Source organism: Saimiri boliviensis, chromosome 2, assembly GCF_048565385.1.
Source record: "Saimiri boliviensis isolate mSaiBol1 chromosome 2, mSaiBol1.pri, whole genome shotgun sequence".
Classification (NCBI taxonomy): Eukaryota; Metazoa; Chordata; class Mammalia; order Primates; family Cebidae; genus Saimiri; species Saimiri boliviensis.
The window spans coordinates 54259563-54277949 of NC_133450.1; the positions used below are offsets into that span (position 1 = coordinate 54259563).

Genomic DNA, 18387 nt, shown 5'->3' on the forward strand with positions numbered 1-18387 from the left:
TTTTTGACTGTCTTGGCAATTAAGTTTAACATTTGACTCCTTGTTACTTAACAAAAATTTCAGCAGCAAACTTGAATTTCTCCCCAGAACATGGGAGTTTTCTTTTCTACCACATCCTTGGGCTGCAAATTTTCCAAACTTTTATGCTCTGCTTCGCTCACCCTTTTTTTTTTTTTTTTTTTTTGAGTCTCATTCTGTTATCTAGGCTGGAATGCAGTGGTGCAACCTGTTCATTGCAGACTCTGCCTCCTGGGTTCAAGTGATTCTCCTGCCTCATCCTCCCTAGTATCTGGGATTATAGGTGCCTACCACCATGCATGGCTAATTTTCATATTTTTAGTAGAGATGGGGTTTCACCATTTGACCAGGCTTGTTTTGAACTACTAAACTCAGGTGATCCACCAATCTCAGCCTCCCAAAGTGCTGGGATTACAGGTTATGAGCCACTGCAACTGGCCTCTGCTTCCCTTTTATCTGAAACTCCAATTTCAGATAATCTCTCTCAGGTAAAAAGTTCCACAGATAACAAGAACAGGGGCAAAACGGTGCCAGCCTCTTTGCTCAACCATAGCAAGAGTGACCTTTACTACGGTTCCTAGGAAGTTTATCAACTCAATCTGAGACCATATCACCTTGGGCTTCATTATCCACATAATTAACAGCATTTTGGTCAAAGCCATTCAACAAGTCTCTAAGGGAGTTCTAAACTTTGTCACATCTTCCTATATTCTTCTGTGCCCTCCAAACTGTTCCAACCTCTGTCTATTACCCAAGTCTAAAGCTGCTTTCACATTTTTGGGTATCTTTATAGCTGTGCCCTACTCCTGGTACCAATTTACTCTATTAGTCTGTTTTCACACTGCTATAAAGACAAACCTGCGGCTGGGTAATTTATAAACAAAAGAGGCTTAATTGACTCACAGTTCCACAGGGCTAGGGAGGCCTCAGGAAACTTACAATCATGGTGGAAAGGGAAGAGGCACATTTTACATGGCAGCAGGTGAAAAGTGTGTGTGAAGGAAGTGAAGGGGCAAAAGATCTCATGAGAATGCACTATCAAGAGACCAGCATGTGTGACACTGCTCCCGTGATTGAATCATCCTCCACTAGGTCCCTCCCTCAACACCTGGGGATTATTATAATATAACATGAAATATCAGTTGGGACACAAAGCCAAACCATATCCTTCTTGGGAAATGTAAACTTAAGTGTGATGTCTGCGGCCTGCTTTAAGGTAATTTGGCAAAAGGTTTATGAGTGTATATGGAGAGAGATGTCTATAAAATGAGTGTCATAAAGACATTAAGTAGATGAACTTACATGTTCACTGCATAATTCTTTCAGGCTCAAAAAATCATAATACCTGATATGGTGATCTGTGATTGGTTATCTTTTTTTTTTCTCTGAGATGGAGTCAACTTCTTATTGTCCAGGGTGGAGTGCAGTGGCACAATCTCAGCTCACTGCAATCTCTGCCTCAAGGGTTCAAGCGATTCTCCTGCCTGAGCCTCCTGAGTAGCTAAAATTACAGGCACCCACCACCATGCCCAGCTAATTTTTGTATTTTTAGTAGAGATGGAGTTTTACCATCTTGGCCAGGCTAGTCTTGAACTCCTGACCTCATGATCCACCTGTGTTGGCCTCCCAAAGTGCTGTGATTACAGGCGTGAGCCACTGTGCCCAGTCGATCAGTGTTATTATTTTAATTGTTTGGAGTGCCACAAACTATGTCCATATATGACAGAAAACTTATAAATGTGTGTGTGTTCTGACTGCTTCATGCCATTTCTCTCTCTCTCTTCTGGCCGTTCCCCATCTCTTTCCTTCTAATCAGGCCTCTCTATTTTCCGAAACACAACAGCATCGAAATTAGGCCAATGAATAACACTGCAATGGCCTCACAGTGTTCACGTGAAAGGAAGAGTCACATGTATCTCACTTTAAATCAAGAGCTGGAAATGATTAAGCTTAGTGAGAAAGGCATATCAGAAGCCAAGACAGACCAAAAGTTAAAAGTGTCTCTTATATGCCAGTTATCTAAGTTGTGAATGCAAAGGAAAAGTTCTTGAAGGAAATGAAAAAGGTATTTCAGTGAACACATAAATGATAAGGAAGAGAAACAACTTTGTTAACCGACATGGAGAAAGTTTTAGTGATCTAGACAGAAGTTCAAATCAGGCTCACGCCTGTAATCCCCGCACTTTGGGAGGCTGAGGTGGGCAGATCACCTAAGGTCAGGTGCTCAAGACCAGCCAAGCCAACATGGTAAAACCCTGTTTCTACTAAAAGTACAAAAATTTGCCAGGCGTGGTGGCAGGTACCTGTAATCCTAGCTATTTGGGAGACTGAGGCAGGAGAATTGCTTGAGTCTGGGAGAGAGAGGTTGCAGTGAGCTGAGATTGTGTCACTGCACTCCAGCCTGGGTGACAGAGCAAGACTCCATCTCAAGGAAAAAAAAAAAAAAAAAGTTCAAATCAGCCATAGCACTGAGCCTGATTCAGAGCAAGCTACAGAAGAAAAGGTAGAAACTAGCAGAGGCTGGTTCATGGGATTAAGGAAATAAACTGCCTTGATAACATAAAAATGCAAGATAAAGGCCGGGCGCAGTAGGTCACACCTGTAACCCCAGCACTTTGGGAGGCCAAGGTGGGTGGATCACCTGAGGTTGGGGGTTCAAGACCAGCCTGATCAACATGGAGAAACTCCGTCTCTACTAAAAATACAAAATTAGGCAGGCATGGTGGCACATGCCTATAATCCCAGCTACTTGGGAGGATGAGGCGGGAGAATCGCTTGAACCTGGGAGGCGGACACTGTGGTAAGCTGAGATCATGCCATTGCACTGCAGCCTAGGCAACAAGAGCAAAACTCCATCTCCAAAAAAAAAAAAAGGCAAGATAAAGCAGCCAATCCTGATGTAGAAGCTTCATCAAGTTAGCCAGAAGACCTAGCTAAGGCCAAAACAACCAATTTTCTCTCTCTCTCTTTTTTTTTTTTGAGACTGAGTCTTGTTCTGCCACTGCCACCCAGGCTGGGGTGCAGTGGTGTGATCTTGGCTCATTGCAACTTCTGCCTTCCGGGTTCAAGCCATTCTCATGCCTCAGCCTCCTGAATAGCTGGGATTACAGGTACCTACCACATCCAGCTAATTTTTGTATTCTTAGTAGAGACGGGTTCACCATGTTGGCTAGGCAGGTCTTGAACTCCTGACCTCAAGTGATCTGCCTGCCTCGGCCTCCCCAACTGTTGGGATTCTAGGTGTGAGCCACAGTGCTGGGCCTAAAACAGCAGGTTTTCAAAGTATATGAAATTGCCTTCTATTAGAAGATGCCATCTGGAACTTTCATAGCTACAAAGGAGAGGCCAATGCCTAGCTTCAAAGAACAAGCTCATTCTCTTGTGATGAGCTAAAGCAGCTGGTGACTTTAATGCCAGTGTGCACTGACCATTCCGAAAATCCCATGGTTTAAGGATTATGCTTAACTGGCTGGCATAGTGACTCACATCTGTAATCCTGGCACTTTGGGAGGCTGAGGCAGGTAGAACACTTATGCCCAGGAGTTCAAAACCAGCCTGGGCAAAAATGAGACCCCATCTCTACAAAAGCACAAAAAAAAACACTTAGTTAGGTGTGCTGACATTCACCTGTGGTTCCAGCTGCCAAGGAGGTTGAGGTGGAAAGAATCACATGAGCCTGGAAAGCAGAAGCTACAGTGAGCCCAGATCGTGCCACTGCACTTTAGCTAGGGCAACAGAGAGACCCTGTCTCAAAAAAAAAAAAAAAAAAAAAAAAAGAATTATGCCCAATCTACTTTGCCTGTGCTCTATAAAAAACAAAACAAAACAAAACAAAAACAACAAACAAACAAACAAACAAAGCCTGGATGACAGCATATCTTTTTTTTACAACAGGGTTTACTGAATATTTTAAGTCCACTGTTAAGACCTATTGCTCAGAAAAAAGAAAAAAAAAAAAAGATTCCTTTCAAAACATTACTGCTACTGACAATGTGCCTAGTCACCCAAGAGCTCTGATGATGTACAAAGAGATGAATGTTGTTTTCGTGCCTGTTAACACAATATCCATTCTGCAGATTAAGAAGTCATATTGACTTTCAAGTTGTCTTACTTAAAAAATACATTTTGTAAGGCTACAGCTGCCACAGACAGTGACTCCTTTGATGGATCTGGGCAAAGTAACTGAAAACCTTCTGGAAAGGATTTATCATTCCAGATGGTTTCTTGACATGGAATCTACTCCTGGTGAGGATGCTGTGAACACTGTTGAAATCACAACAAAGAATTCAGAATATTATGTGAATTTAGTTGATAAAGAGGTTGCAGGTTTGAGAGAATTAACCCAGTTTTGAAAGTTCTACCGTAAGTAAAATGCTATCAAAAAGTATTGCATGTTACAGAGTAATCTTTCATGAAAGGAAGTCAACGGACACGGCAAACTTCATTACTGTCTCATTTTAAGAAATTGCCACAGCCATCCCAAACCTTTAGCAACCACCACCATGATTAAGCAGCCATCAAGACTGAGACAAGACCATCTACCAGCAAAAAGATTATGACTCACTGAAGGCTCAGATGATGGTTAGCATTTTTTAGCAGTAAAGAATTTTTAAATTAAGGTACATACACCACTTTTTAAGCCATAATGCTATTTCACACTTAGCAGACTACAGTATAGCACAAAGATAACTTTGATATGCACTGGAAAACAAAAATATTCCTGACTTGCTTTACTGCATGGTCTGGAACCAAATCCATAATACTCCTAGGTATGCTTGTACAGCAGCCCAGTCATGCTGATTAATTCAAGTTGAAGCAAAAAGTTTTTGTTTTTGTTAGAGACAAGGTCTCACTATGCTGATCAGGCTGTCCTTGAACTCCTGGGCTAAAGTGATCCTCTTGCCTTAGTCTCTAAGGAAGCTGGGACTACAAGTACATGCCACCACATCTGGCCCAGCTCCCTAAACATTTTAATGTAAGAATAACACCATTACTTAAAGAGCATAGATTACTGACAGTAAAATATATTATGAATCTAGAAGCTTAAGATACTGAAAAGCTCTATGAAGTCTATGACTTTCTAAAAGTATGACAGTACTTTGAAATAAAAACTTTACAAATGAAAGTATAAGATATTACCTGTTTTTTAGACAGAGTCTAGCTCTGTTGCCCAGGCTGGAGTGCAGTGGAGCAATTTCAGCTCGCTGCAACCTCTGCCTCCTGGGTTCAAGTGATTTTTGTGCCTCAGCCTCCAAGTAGCTGGGAGTATGGGAGCATGCCACCGTACCCAGCTATGTATTTTTAGTCGAGGTTTTTACCATATTGGCCAGGCTGGTCTTGAACTTCTGACCTCAGGTGATCTGCATGCCTTGGCCTCTCGAAGTCCTGGGACTACAAGCGTGAGCCACTGCACCTGGCCAAAGTGTAAGACATTACTTTTTTTTTTTTTTTGAGTCAGTGTTCTGATCTGTTACCCAAGCTGCAGTGTGGTGGTGTAATAACTCACTGCAACCTCAAACTCCTAGGCTCAAGCAATTCTCTTCTCTCAGCCTCCTGATTAGCTAGTAGCTGGGACTACAGATGTGCACCATCACGCCTGGCTAATTTTAAATTTTTTTGTAGAGATGGGGTCTTACCATGTGGTCCAGGCTATTCTTTTTATAGATACATATATATATATAAGTTTTTTAAAAACAGAGAAGAGGTCTCACCGTATTGACCAGGCTGGTCTTGAACTCCTGACTTCGAGTCATCCTCCTATCTTGGCCTCCCAAAGTGCTGAGATTATAAGCATGATCTAGTGTGCTTAGCCCCCAGGCTGTTTTTGAACTCCTGACCTAAAACATTCCTCTCTCCTTGGCCTTACAAAGTGCCGAGATTACAGGTGTGAGCCACCACGCCTGGCCTATTTTTACCATTTTTGTAGGCTAATAGTTTCTTTGAATTCATATGCAAATTCAGGTTATTCAAATAATAGTTTTAAAATGAAGTGATACGCACTTAAATCTTACTGGCTAAGAAATCCTTTAATTTAGCACTAAAATGTAAAAGAAGAGGCATTTAACTTGTAGCAGACTCATATATAACAAATTTTATGAAAGTGAGATTTTGGGGTGAACAGAGGCATGTGTGATAAATTACTTAAGGGTTAATCCAGTTTCTTGACTGCTGTGAAAAAACTTGCTCTAGATCAGTAGCTCTCAAACTTTAGTAGACTTGTGCATGGCTTAATAGGATTATGTTCTAAAGAATGTGTTGTTAGGCGATTTCATTGTCGTGTGAACATCATAGAGTGTACTTACCCAAACCTAGATGGTACAGACTACCACACACATAGGCTATATGGCATAGCCTATTGTTCACAGGCTACAAACCTGTAGAGCAAGTTACTGTACTGAACACTAAAGGCAATTATAACAACGGTAAGCATCTGTGTATCAAAACATAGAAAAGGTACAGTAAAAATATGATATTATAATGTTAAGGGATCACTGTTGTATATGGGGTCTGTTGTTGACCAAAATGCCATTATGTGGCACACAGCTGTACTAACATAGGGACTGTAAAAATATAGATTTAAAAATACAGATTTTTGGGTAATACTCCCAGATTTCTGGTTCAGTAGGTCTGGGATGCGTCTCAATAATCTGCATTTCTATCAAGTTCCCAGGTGAGGTATACACTGCTGGTTTGAAAATCAGTTTGAGAACCACTGCTCTAAACCAGTAATATCACTGGTTGGAATAACAGCAATTCTTTCCAGTAGCAGGTTTAAGACATATTACATATTAACTTTTAAATTGTTTCAAAACTCATGTACATGTGGAAATTTTAAGATAAAAATAATCATTTGAGCAGGACACAGTATTGATCAAGAGATATTACCTGAAGTCAACTCTTCTGTGCTGTCCTTAGCAAGCATAACAGCATATTCTGAAACTTCAGCTGCTTCTCTTTGTACGAGCTGACGTAAGCAAGCCAGTACTGCTCTTCTCAGTAACAAGTAGGGGCTACAAAGATTCACCTGAAAAATAACATTTGAGGAATGACAGAGCTAAAATTCTTGTTGGCACTCAGTGAATGTAATAGATATTCATTGGACCCATTCCTGATTCTGTCCAGCCAATCAGTAGGCTGGACACAATTTATACATACATAGGAACTTCTTGCAACTATGCTAGAATACATTTCTGATTATATAACTTAGAAACAGCTTAATAGATAATATGTGTACTAGATTATGCACTACTCATAAATATAAGCAAAGATCAGTGTCAGAAGGTAGAATTTATATGAGTAAACAGAATTTTAAAGAAAAAAAAACCAACAAAAAACTACAACAGAAAGGATTTAGTTGCATTTCATACATTTGTGTTCATGCAACTATACTGTAATGTTTTATCATTCTCTAAGTAGAAATTTATACAAATCCATATAGGCAATACAGCATATTGGTTAAAATGGACATTCCAGAGTCAAAATGTCTCAGTTTGAGTCCTAGATCCACCATTTATTAGCTGTGTTTCTGTGGGCAAATTATTTAACCTCTCTATAGTGCCTTAGTTTCCTCATTTGTAACACTACCACATCTCTCAGGGCTACCGTGATATTAACACAAAGTAACATGCAAAGTGCTTACCACAGTACCTGTCAAATAGTAAATGCTCAATAAATATTAGTTATTAGTGCAGTCTCTTAACAATATTTTAATCAGACGACATATAGAGTAAGTAGATGCATTTTCAAATAAAGGCAGAAAACATTCACCAAAAATGCTCTCTAGAGACAAGCATTACAGAACACCAAATTTTATATATATGCATACATATTTATGTATTAATAGAATACATATATGTACACATCTTACAGATGCAATGTAAATCTCAATAGGCTGTATCTACCCACAGCAAATGATAAGACTGGTAATATACTTCAGTTACAAGTTGAAGGTTAATGGATAAAAATTTTTAGTGATTTCATTTATGAAATAAAGATGAGATTTTAAATTAATTTTGTACTAACTATGAAAGTAAAGATCAGTTTGGTACAGTCTACAAAATAAATATGTATATTTTGATAGTGATCGTCAAAGCAAAATTTGAGAAATAATGGCATAATTCTATAGCAATGTTTAGATTTGGCATATGTGAGAAAAATTGGACTGAAGTTTTGTAAAGAGCAGAGGCTAAATTTTGGGATGAAATAAAAGGTGGTAGGAACTATTAAGAATATATAAGAAGAGTGTTGGATGTGGTGGCTCACATCTGTAATCCTAGCACTTTGGGAGGCTGAGGTGAGCAGATCACTTGAGGTCAGGAGTTTGAAACCAGCCTGGCCAACATGATGAAACCCTGTCTCTACTAAAAATCTAAAAAAATTAGCCGGGCATGGTGGCAGGTGCTTGGGAGGCTGAAGCAGGTACTTGGGAGGCTGAAGCAGGAAAACTGCTTGAACCTGGGAGGCGGAGGTTGCAGTGAGCCAAGATTGCACCACTGCACTCCAGACTAGGCAACAGAGACACCATCTGAAAAAAAAAAAGTGTGTGTGTGTGTGTGTATAATTTTTTATATACATATACGAAGAGGGCTGGGCATGATGGCTCACAGTTGAGGGAGGCCAAGGCAGGTGGATCACTTGAGGTCAGGAGTTAAGAGGGTCGGGTGCAATGGCTCAAGCTGAAGGAGACCAAGATGGGTGGATGACCTGAGGTCAGGAGTTCGAGATCAACCTGGCCAACATGGTCAAACCCTGTCTCTACTAATAATACAAAAATTAGCTGAGTGTGGTAGCACATGCCTATAATCCCAGCTACCGGAGCCTGAGGCAGGAGAACTGCTTAAACCTGGGAGGTGGAAGTTGCAGTGAGCCAAGATCATGCCACTACAATTTAGCCTAAGCAATAGAGTAAAACTGTGTCTCAAAATAAAAATTAAAAAAGAATATATAAGAAACACATGCAAAGACAAATTCTATATTTTATCAAAAGCCAAAAAAAAACCCCCAGAAAAAAACTGTGAATATATTATCACTGAACAGCCATTTTTTTTTTTTTTTTTTTTTTTTTTGAGACAGGATATCACTCTCTCACCCAGGCTAGAGTGCAGGAACGGTGTTGTCAGTACATTCTACTATACCTTCAAGCTGTATTATGAACCCAAAAGTGGATACAGAGGAATGCCATTCATAGAAAAGTCTCAAGGTACAATGTATTCCGTGTTTAGAAATCATATTATTAGCAGGTTAGGATAATAGGGAAGTTAAAATATAAAAAGATTAAGTTTACTTGTGCCCAAGATTAGATTACTGTTGTATTTAAGAACAATGACCAAAAAAAGCACACTACAAGACAATTCTAAAGAAAATAAATCTACTAGTTATTTCAACTGGAGTTTCACAAGCATATAATACAAAGCAGGTGCAGCATTTATTCAGGCTAGTCAAACATGTTTTAGAAAAAGCATGCTTAGAAGTACCCTTTACTTGTTTGGTAGAAAAAAGATTGAAGGCTTTCACACAAAGCAAAATGGGAGGCTTAAGGTCTCCATGTCATTCTCCAGCATTTATATTGGGAAGAGGAATAGAGTGGCTTAAGACAAACAAAGAAAGCAGGCAAAATACAGAAATTAAGTAAAACTATAACTACGATCATTTTCTGAAATTAATATATTAAGTCAAAATGATACCAAATTTAGTACAAAGAGTGAGAGCACCAGCTGGAGAAGGTTAGGAAGGATTTGCTTATACTGGTATCAAATAAACACCACGAAACATGCTACACATATTGGACTTAGCATTAATGGTTCGCTTAAACAAAGAGATGCAGAAGAAAACAAACATCTACAACCAAAAAATGACACATAAAAAAAGCACTGCAAAACTGAAAAAAGGTTAGGAATCAAGGGTCAGGGACCTACCAACACAGAATTATCCAACAAGATCTCCTGCACAAAAACAAATGACACACCAGTCATGACAAAACCAAAAGATATAGGATGACTTTGACAACAGTCAGCTAAGCATTAAAATATAAATGTTGATAGTTATCAAATTGGCTTAGCTTCAGCTTAAAAATTTGCCACAAATTATTTTATTTTCCAACTTAAGAAAATGAGTTAAGCCAAGTTCTTGAAAATAGTCAACTCAAGAACTCCAAGATGTAAACATATAATTTTTAAATGTACACGTGATTAATTTTAGGTTTTCCTTTGGAATCTATGACTAAGCCTCAGTATCAAACCAAATTAAGTAGACATAAGTATGAGAGGAGTGATTTGGATTGCATTCACATGAACAGGTGTCCAACAAGAAGCAAAGTTAATGGTTTACCTCATCAGAAGGTAATTATAGTTTAACTCTTAGAAGCCAAGTTTTAAAACTAAGAGTATTCAGAATTGCAAGTGTAGCTAAGGCCAAGTTCAGAATGAAGGTCAAAGAGCATGCAGTTAGAAGAAAATATTTTCCAGTAAGACTTTTGCCTAATGATGAAATGCAATTTCCTTATTTTGGTGAATACTCTAAAATATAATAAATTCAACCTAATAAATTCAGAATAAATTACTAATTACTATCACTGTATCAATTTAGTGTCTCAATATTTTGGTTAGTAATTTATTCTATATGATGTGTATTAAGAAATCATTCTACATCTTGAATATAATGAGTTAACGTGAGTAAAATTTGTAACTGTTACTTCAGATTTTCTCACTTGCTCTGGATGTACCCAAAAGAAAAGTCTGATAATATTATAATCTCTATTCTTTTTCATATGGAACTTTTTTGATGCCTATTTGTTTTTCCTGCAGTAGTATTAGGGATTTGGGAAAGAAAAAAAGTTAATGAGTTTGATCAGATTTTATTTATTTATATTTTTGAGACAGCTCCATTGCCCAGGCTGGAATATAGTGATGCAATCATGGCTCACTGTTGCCTCAACCTCCTGGGTTCAACCTCCTCCCACCTCAGCCTCCCAAGTAGCTGGAACTACGTGGTGTGCACCACCATGCCTGGATAATTTCCTTTAAATTTTTTGTAGAGACAAGCTCTCACTATGTTCCCCAGGCTGGTCTCGAACATCTGGGCTCAAATGATCCTTCCACTTTGGCCTCCCAAAGTGCTGGAATTAAGGTGTAAGCCACTGTGCCCAGCTGATCAGATCTTAACTACCATGAATTAATGGATTAGTCTTGCTCTTCACTTATCAATAAACTTTAGTTAATAAAAGAATTCATGTATCAGGTAAAGAAGAAAATTTAAAGGTAATTAATGGAAACCTTTAAGACAAGAGGAAAAAATAGCAGTATCACTAAATTTAAATGGAGAGTAAAAGATCAATATGCAAAGGAGTGAAAACTTTTTCAATAACTAGTTTTAGTAATGGTTCTTCAAATATAAATATTAATATTCCTGGAGAAGAGTCCCTGAATGGTATAGGTAAAATCCTTTTCCTGTAAGTGCTGTTTTCCCTAATACATGATTGATCAAGATCTAAAAAATACTGGAACAAAAGTTTCTGTCGGGAAGTCAGTCACATTCTCTTTTTAAAGTTTTATTAAACTTTATTAAACATGGTGGCTCATGCCTGTAATTCCAGCACTTTGTAGGGCTGAGGCAGGAGGATGGCTTGAGGCCAGAGGTTCAAGACCAGCCTGGGTAACATACAAGACCCTGTCTCTCCAAAAAAAAAAAAAAAAAAAAATTGGCTAGGTGTGCTGGTACATTCCTGAAGTCCTAGCTCTTGGGAGGCTGAGTGCGGCAGATCACTTGAGCCCAGGAGTTTGAGGCTACTACAGGCTGTAACTGCACCACCACACTCCAGCTTGGATGACAAAGTGAGACTATGTTTCTAAAAAAAATACAGTGTTGCCGGGCGCGGTGGCTCACGCCTGTAATCCCAGCACTTTGGGAGGCCAAGGCGGGTGGATCACGAGGTCGAGAGATCGAGACCATCCTGGTCAACATGGTGAAACCCTGTCTCTGCTAAAAATACAAAAATTAGCTGGGCATGGTGGTGCGTGCCTGTAATCCCAGCTACTCGGGAGGCTGAGGCAGGAGAATTGCCTGAACCCAGGAGGCGGAGGTTGCAGTGAGCCGAGATCGCACCATTGCACTCCAGCCTGGGTAACAAGAGCGAAACTCTGTCTCAAAAAAAAAAAAAAAAAAAAAAATACAGTGTTATATGACTATCAGCATCAATAATTAATATAATGATTAATATACTGTGTGCTGAAAGCACATGTCAAGACAGCAAAAGCAACTACCATTATTGCGTACTAATTAAAAGCCTGTGACATGTGCCCTTACAAGCAGCATTTTGTGTAATCCTCATGTTTTACAGACAAGGTAGCTGAGGCTAGAAGAGATTATGGGACTTCTCTAAAGGCACATAGCTAGGAGATGGCAGAGCTGAGATAAAGTCTATCCATAAAATCTGCAAAGGCAATATGGAATAATGAAATGAAGACTGGATGAGGAATCCAGAAACCTGCAATCTAGAGTTAGCCACCACCTAGATGTGCTAGGTGTGTTATTTTTATTTTTTGGTCTTCACTTTATCTTTTATTGGGAATACTGGTTTTAATAATGCAAACATCATTCTACAAAAGTAGGGATAATCTATGTGACACATTTTTAAGATTCTGAGGTTCTTTCAAGCTCTGAAATGCTGCATATTTTGCTTCAAGCTTGAAAATGATAGGTCTACATAATGATTCTTAACAGGTCATGTTACTAATGGGAGTGTGACATGAACCCTGTAGGAGTAGAAAAAGTTGAAAAGCAATAGTGCCGACTTATAATTACAAATGCAACTCAATTTTTAAGGCAATTACAGATAGAAACTAGTGACAGAATAAAATCTTTTTTTTTTTTTTTTTTTTTTTGACACAGAGTTTTACTTTTGTTGCTCAGGCTGGAGTGCAATGGTGCAATCTCAGCTAACTACAACATCCATCTCCTGTGTTCAAGTGATTCTCCTACCTCAGTCTCCAGAGTAGCTGAAATTACAGGTGACCGCCACCAGACCCATCTAATTTTTATATTTTTAGTAGAGACAGGGTTTCACCATGTTGATCAGGCTGGTCTTAAACTCCTGACCTCAGGTGATCTGCCCGCCTTGGCCCCCCAAAGTGATGAAATTACAAGCGTGAGCCACTGCACCCAGTCAGGGGAAATCTTAAAACCAATGACCATAAATCACTTCTAAGGAACCTCTGGTTGATGGACTTTATCTTTCTACATTCAGTGGATACAATATTAGAAGCCAAATATTGATGCATATGTTGCTGAAATATTAAGGAAAAGTGTTTCTCCATCAGGGATGTAAAGAACTTTGCAATAACAGAATAGATGAAAAAGAAGAAAAAAAAAAAGACAGGTGACCACATAAAGTTTTGCATGTCCTACAGCATTTACAAAGTACATGGGACCTTATAAGCACCCAATATGTGTTTATTAATTTGTGAATATTCCAAATATTAAGTTCAATGTTAATGGGAGAAAAATGAATTAATGTAAGAGAGATTTAAGAGCTGATTACATGAAAGCTGCCCCCTACTCCACAAAAAGACAAGAACTGAGGCGAAATAGCTATGTATATAACATATAACTTTGTACATAGTTTAGAGGATAATTAAAATGTGGAATAAATCTAAGATTCAAATAAAAGAAGCTAAGAACATGTTTACAATTTTATACTCACACAGAGGCAGCTAACCAAGCTAGACAAGTTGACATGTTTTGGAGCAAACATATGAAGCTGCTGAAGGCAAGAGATGGCCTGAGCTTGAACAAGGCAATCTGGGTTATCTTGCATTACTGCACAACCCAGTAGACAGGAAGCCCTTAAGGTAGAAATTGAAGTACTGTTACCTAAAATAAAAAGCAGAAAGCTTTTAATAATTGGCCTATAAAATCATTATTCTTTAAACATATATTACAGGTTTTAAAATTTACTTCCAGTTTTAAGCTTATGAATCTGTGACGTACAATTTCTTCTACAAAAGTAGGGATAATCTAAGTGACAGATTTTTAGATTACTTTAGTTATTATTCTTTTTTTTTGAAACAGAGTCTCACTCTGTTGCCCAGGCTGGAGTGCAGTGGCACCATCTCGGCTCACAGCAACCTCTGCCTCCCAGGTTTAAGAGATTCTCTTGCTTCAGACTCCTGAGTGGCTGGGACTACAGATGCATGCCACCATGCCTGGCTAATTTTTTGTATTTTTATTAGAGATGGGGTTTCACCATGCTGGCCAGGCTGGTTTCAAACTCTTGAGCTCCAGTGATTCCCCCTGCCTTGGCTTCCCAAAGTGTTAGGACTACAGCCATGAGTCACCACACCTGGCCTACTTTAGTTATTCTTAATTGGAAAAGTTTATTACAACACAAATTATTAGGCAAAAAAGAACCTATGACTATCAGTAGGTTATACCAAATTTTCATAAAAAATGGAATTAGAAATTGCCAATAAACTTAGCCTTGTATTAGTTAAGAATTACTTTCATGTATTATAATCATGCAATACTATTCAATCTGAACAGCTCAGAATATTTGAAATTTTGGATTACTTCTTAAATAGAGATAAGAGCTCTTTGGATGATTCTGCTTCATCTCTGTCATGTTAACTGTTAAAGAAGGCATCTTTAGGAGATATATAATTGCCTAAATATTGTACTCTGTCTTTTCAAAGTAAGAGAAATCAGGCTGAATGGTATTTATACATTCATGTAACTAACCATACAGCACCTATTACGTGCCAAGCATACAGACTAGGAACTGAATTCATTTTTATGTGTATTATTTTTCATGTAAAACATCACAAAAGCAGCTATGCACACCTTGTAGCTCTGGACCTAACGTGGTAATAAGGGCATTCAAACAGCGACCAAGGCTTTGGTGAACTTCAGCATGAGTAGGAGGCACATTTAACAACAACATTATAATAAGAGAAAGAGTAGGTTCCACATGCACATAATAGAGTGGGCCAGCAGAATCAATGATCAATGATAAAGAATGTAATGCCCAGGTCTGTAATGACAAAGAAAAACAATTAAAAACATTACAGCAGCATTAAGAAACATAAAATACATCAAATTGTTCTTTTGTTGAAGTAAGTGACAAAGTAACAGCAAATGTGTATGCTACTACCAATGTGGAAAGAGAAATGGAGGACTCCCAACTCAGAGGCAATCATCCAATTTAGAATGATATAGTTATAGTTCACCATTAAGAATTCCAAGTGGCCGGGCGCGGTGGCTCAAGCCTGTAATCCCAGCACTTTGGGAGGCCGAGGCGGGTGGATCACGAGGTCGAGAGATCGAGACCAACCATGGTCAACATGGTGAAACCCCGTCTCTACTAAAAATACAAAAAATTAGCTGGGCATGGTGGGGCGTGCCTATAATCCCAGCTACTCAGGAGGCTGAGGCAGGAGAATCGCCTGAACCCAGGAGGCGGAGGTTGCGGTGAGCCTAGATCACGCCATTGCACTCCAGCCTGGGTAACAAGAGCGAAACTCCGTCTCAAAAAAAAAAAAAAAAAAAAAAGAATTCCAAGTAATAGTTGGTACTTTAGTTAACAGCTTGAATTGAATCTAGTTTGTTGAAAAATTGTTTCATCTATAGAAAGAATGAAAATTCAAGTCTTTAAAAAGATTCAACAAAACCTACAATTACAAACATCAATATGGACAAATCACTTGAACATAATAAGTAAAGGCGGCCAGACATAAAAGAATATATATTGTATTAATCTATTTTTATAAAGTATAGAAGCACACAAAACTAATTTAAGCTACTGCAAATTGTAACAGTGGTTATCCTTGGTGGGGGCAGACAGTTAACTAGAAGACAGTATGAGAAGTGTGTCTTGGGTATTAATAATGGACTGCTTCTTGATTTCAGGTGATGGTTAATGTACTGTTTGTACTTAGGTATGTACATTTATGACAGGTGTGCGTGCACACACACACAGACACACACACACACGCTTTCTGTCTCTGGTTTAAATGAAAAAAGACTGGCCATATACTGATAACCACTGAAGTTAGGTGATGAGTATAACAGTTTCATTACAGTAGACTTTCTAACTTTGTGTATGTTTGAATGTTCCATAACAAGTAGTAAATTAAAAGGTTTCCTTTCAGAAAATGAAAAAATTTTATTCCTCTTATCAACGGATGTGCAAGAACGCTTATAGTACTTTAAATGCTGCAAAAATGAGCTTCTATTTGTTAAGTGAGAGGGAGCAATCAAGAAAACTTGGATTTGATGACACTGGAAGCCACGGAAAGAAGTATATGAATTAAATCAACAAAAAAGGTATTAAATATAAAACTATGTGCATTCAGAAGACTTCTTGAAGAGAGAGAAGAGGAATATAATAGAAGCAAAAAGCATTATATTTAAGGATGGGTGAAAAATGGAAATCTTGTAAGTCAATTCAGTCAAGTACTAGGTGAAGTGGAGAAGGTGAGTAGCAATATGGTAACTCAAAGCGAGAAAGCTAATGGGATTAAAGCCTGATGAGATGCTGGCTAAACTGGATCTTAAAAGACTAAAACGTGGAACATCAAACAGGCATGTAAGGAGAGAAGAAAAAAGAAAATAATGTAAATGTAGACATCAGAATGACATGCGGGTAGATCTTCCGTAGGAGAAGTCAACAGTTTGAGGTAATAACAGAAAACGTCTGTGGGTCAGTTGATGAGACTGATATAAAGAAGCTGATTAAAAAAGCAATAAGCACTTTGTCAAGCTTTTCTGCAAGAAGGTGGCAACATGAAAATCTTGTAGGAAAATGAATTTAGCCTTATATCTAGAGAGAGTTAGAAAAGAATCTAAAAATGTGACTAATTAGGAAGCTATGACAGTAATGTGGCACACATTAATAAGGGAGACAGACGACAGAGGGGAGTAAAAGAACAGGAGAAATAAAAATCATTCCATACTTGATTAAGATAGGAGAATGATGATTTTATTGACAGATATGTACAATGATGTGGTAAAGTGGTTAAGAACAGGAGTTTGGAGTCCATGACTTGTGTTCTTGATCTGATTCCATGATTTATTAGCTTTTCAGTTGTGAGCAAGTTGCTTGGCTTCTCAAGCCTCAGTTTTATTTCCCCATAATGGACTACATACCCTAATAAATTACTATGAGGACTAACTGAATTACTATGAAACTTAGAAGAATGTATCATAACACCTGGTACCTATTAAGCTCTTTAAAATAGTAGATGCTAATATTATTATTATTATTATTTCTTGAGACAGGATCTGGCTGTTGCCCAGGCTGGAGCGTAGTGGCACAATCTGGACTTAGTGCAACCTTTGTCTCCCCGGCTCAAGCCATCCTCCTACCTCAGCCTCCTGAGTAGCTGAGACCACAGATGTGCACCACCATGCCCAGCTAATTTTTGTATCTTTCATAGAGACAGTGTTTCACCATGTTGCCCAGGCTGGTCTTGAACTCCTGAGCTCAAGCAGTCCACCCACCTTGGTGTCCTAAAGCATGGGATTACAGGCATGAACCACCATGCCCAGCCCAATGCTACTATTAAGATAGAACAGAGATACATTTTCAGAAAAACACATTGAAATTGACTACAGACATTCTGAATGTGAGGGAAGATTTTAATTTAAAAAATCCATCAAGGTTAACAATGGCTTTGACACTTACTGCAGGGGGAAAACCATATTTGCAAATTTGCAAATCATATAAATGGTCAATATAACATAATCTGCATCATCTACAAATCATGAATTTCAAGGGAAGTATCACATGAGGTACCCACCTGCACATCAGGAGAAGTGCTGTCCTGAGCCAAAGTATAAAGGATTCCAACACAAGAATTTAGGTGTTGAGAAGAACTTATTCCTCCTAAATACCTATGCAGGGACGCCAAGGCCAATGAGTATCCTGTTCTAGTAACCACATCCCTTGCTGATTTCAATCTGTAAATATGAAAATAAAAATAAATTGCAATCACTGCAAAAGGAAAAAAAACCCTCAAAAGCTAATGCATGTATATTGTCACTTAGGCAAAACTTTTTATATGAATAGTTATAAAATTTAGAAATATATTTTCAGCTAACTAATGAAAAATTCTGACATAACCTGAAAGGCATTTTGCAAAGGAAAATATTTTGAATCAAAATGTCTTTATATTATTAATGGTTAGCTTAGTACAAACAGTTTCAATGTCTTTCATATATATACGTGTACAAAGTTTTTAAGACAAGCATTATTACTTTAAGTTACGTTTTAAAAACTCAAACGCTGAGATACTTTAATTTCATAGAGTTTCAATTTAACTTTGATTTTAAAGTTAAACAGGCTAGGTGTGGTAGCTCACGTGTGTACTCCCAGTGCTT

At 38.2% G+C, this 18387-nt stretch overlaps 1 protein-coding gene across 12 annotated transcripts in view; it reads right to left on the minus strand.

Moving 5' to 3' along the window:
* The window catches only part of HEATR5A (HEAT repeat containing 5A), a 132300-nt gene that overhangs the window by 39075 nt on the left and 74838 nt on the right, over window positions 1-18387 (minus strand). For 11 of the 12 annotated variants that reach the window (XM_074393311.1, XM_074393310.1, XM_074393305.1 and 8 more), the window contains 5 exons: window positions 17808-17967; window positions 14851-15040; window positions 13715-13884; window positions 9933-9959; window positions 6904-7042 (listed from right to left, as the gene is read on the minus strand). In XM_074393311.1, coding sequence (XP_074249412.1) covers window positions 6904-7042; window positions 9933-9959; window positions 13715-13884; window positions 14851-15040; window positions 17808-17967 — 686 coding nt within the window. The remainder of the gene's footprint in view (window positions 1-6903; window positions 7043-9932; window positions 9960-13714; window positions 13885-14850; window positions 15041-17807; window positions 17968-18387) is intronic. The other variant, XM_010334962.3, reaches the window with a different exon arrangement.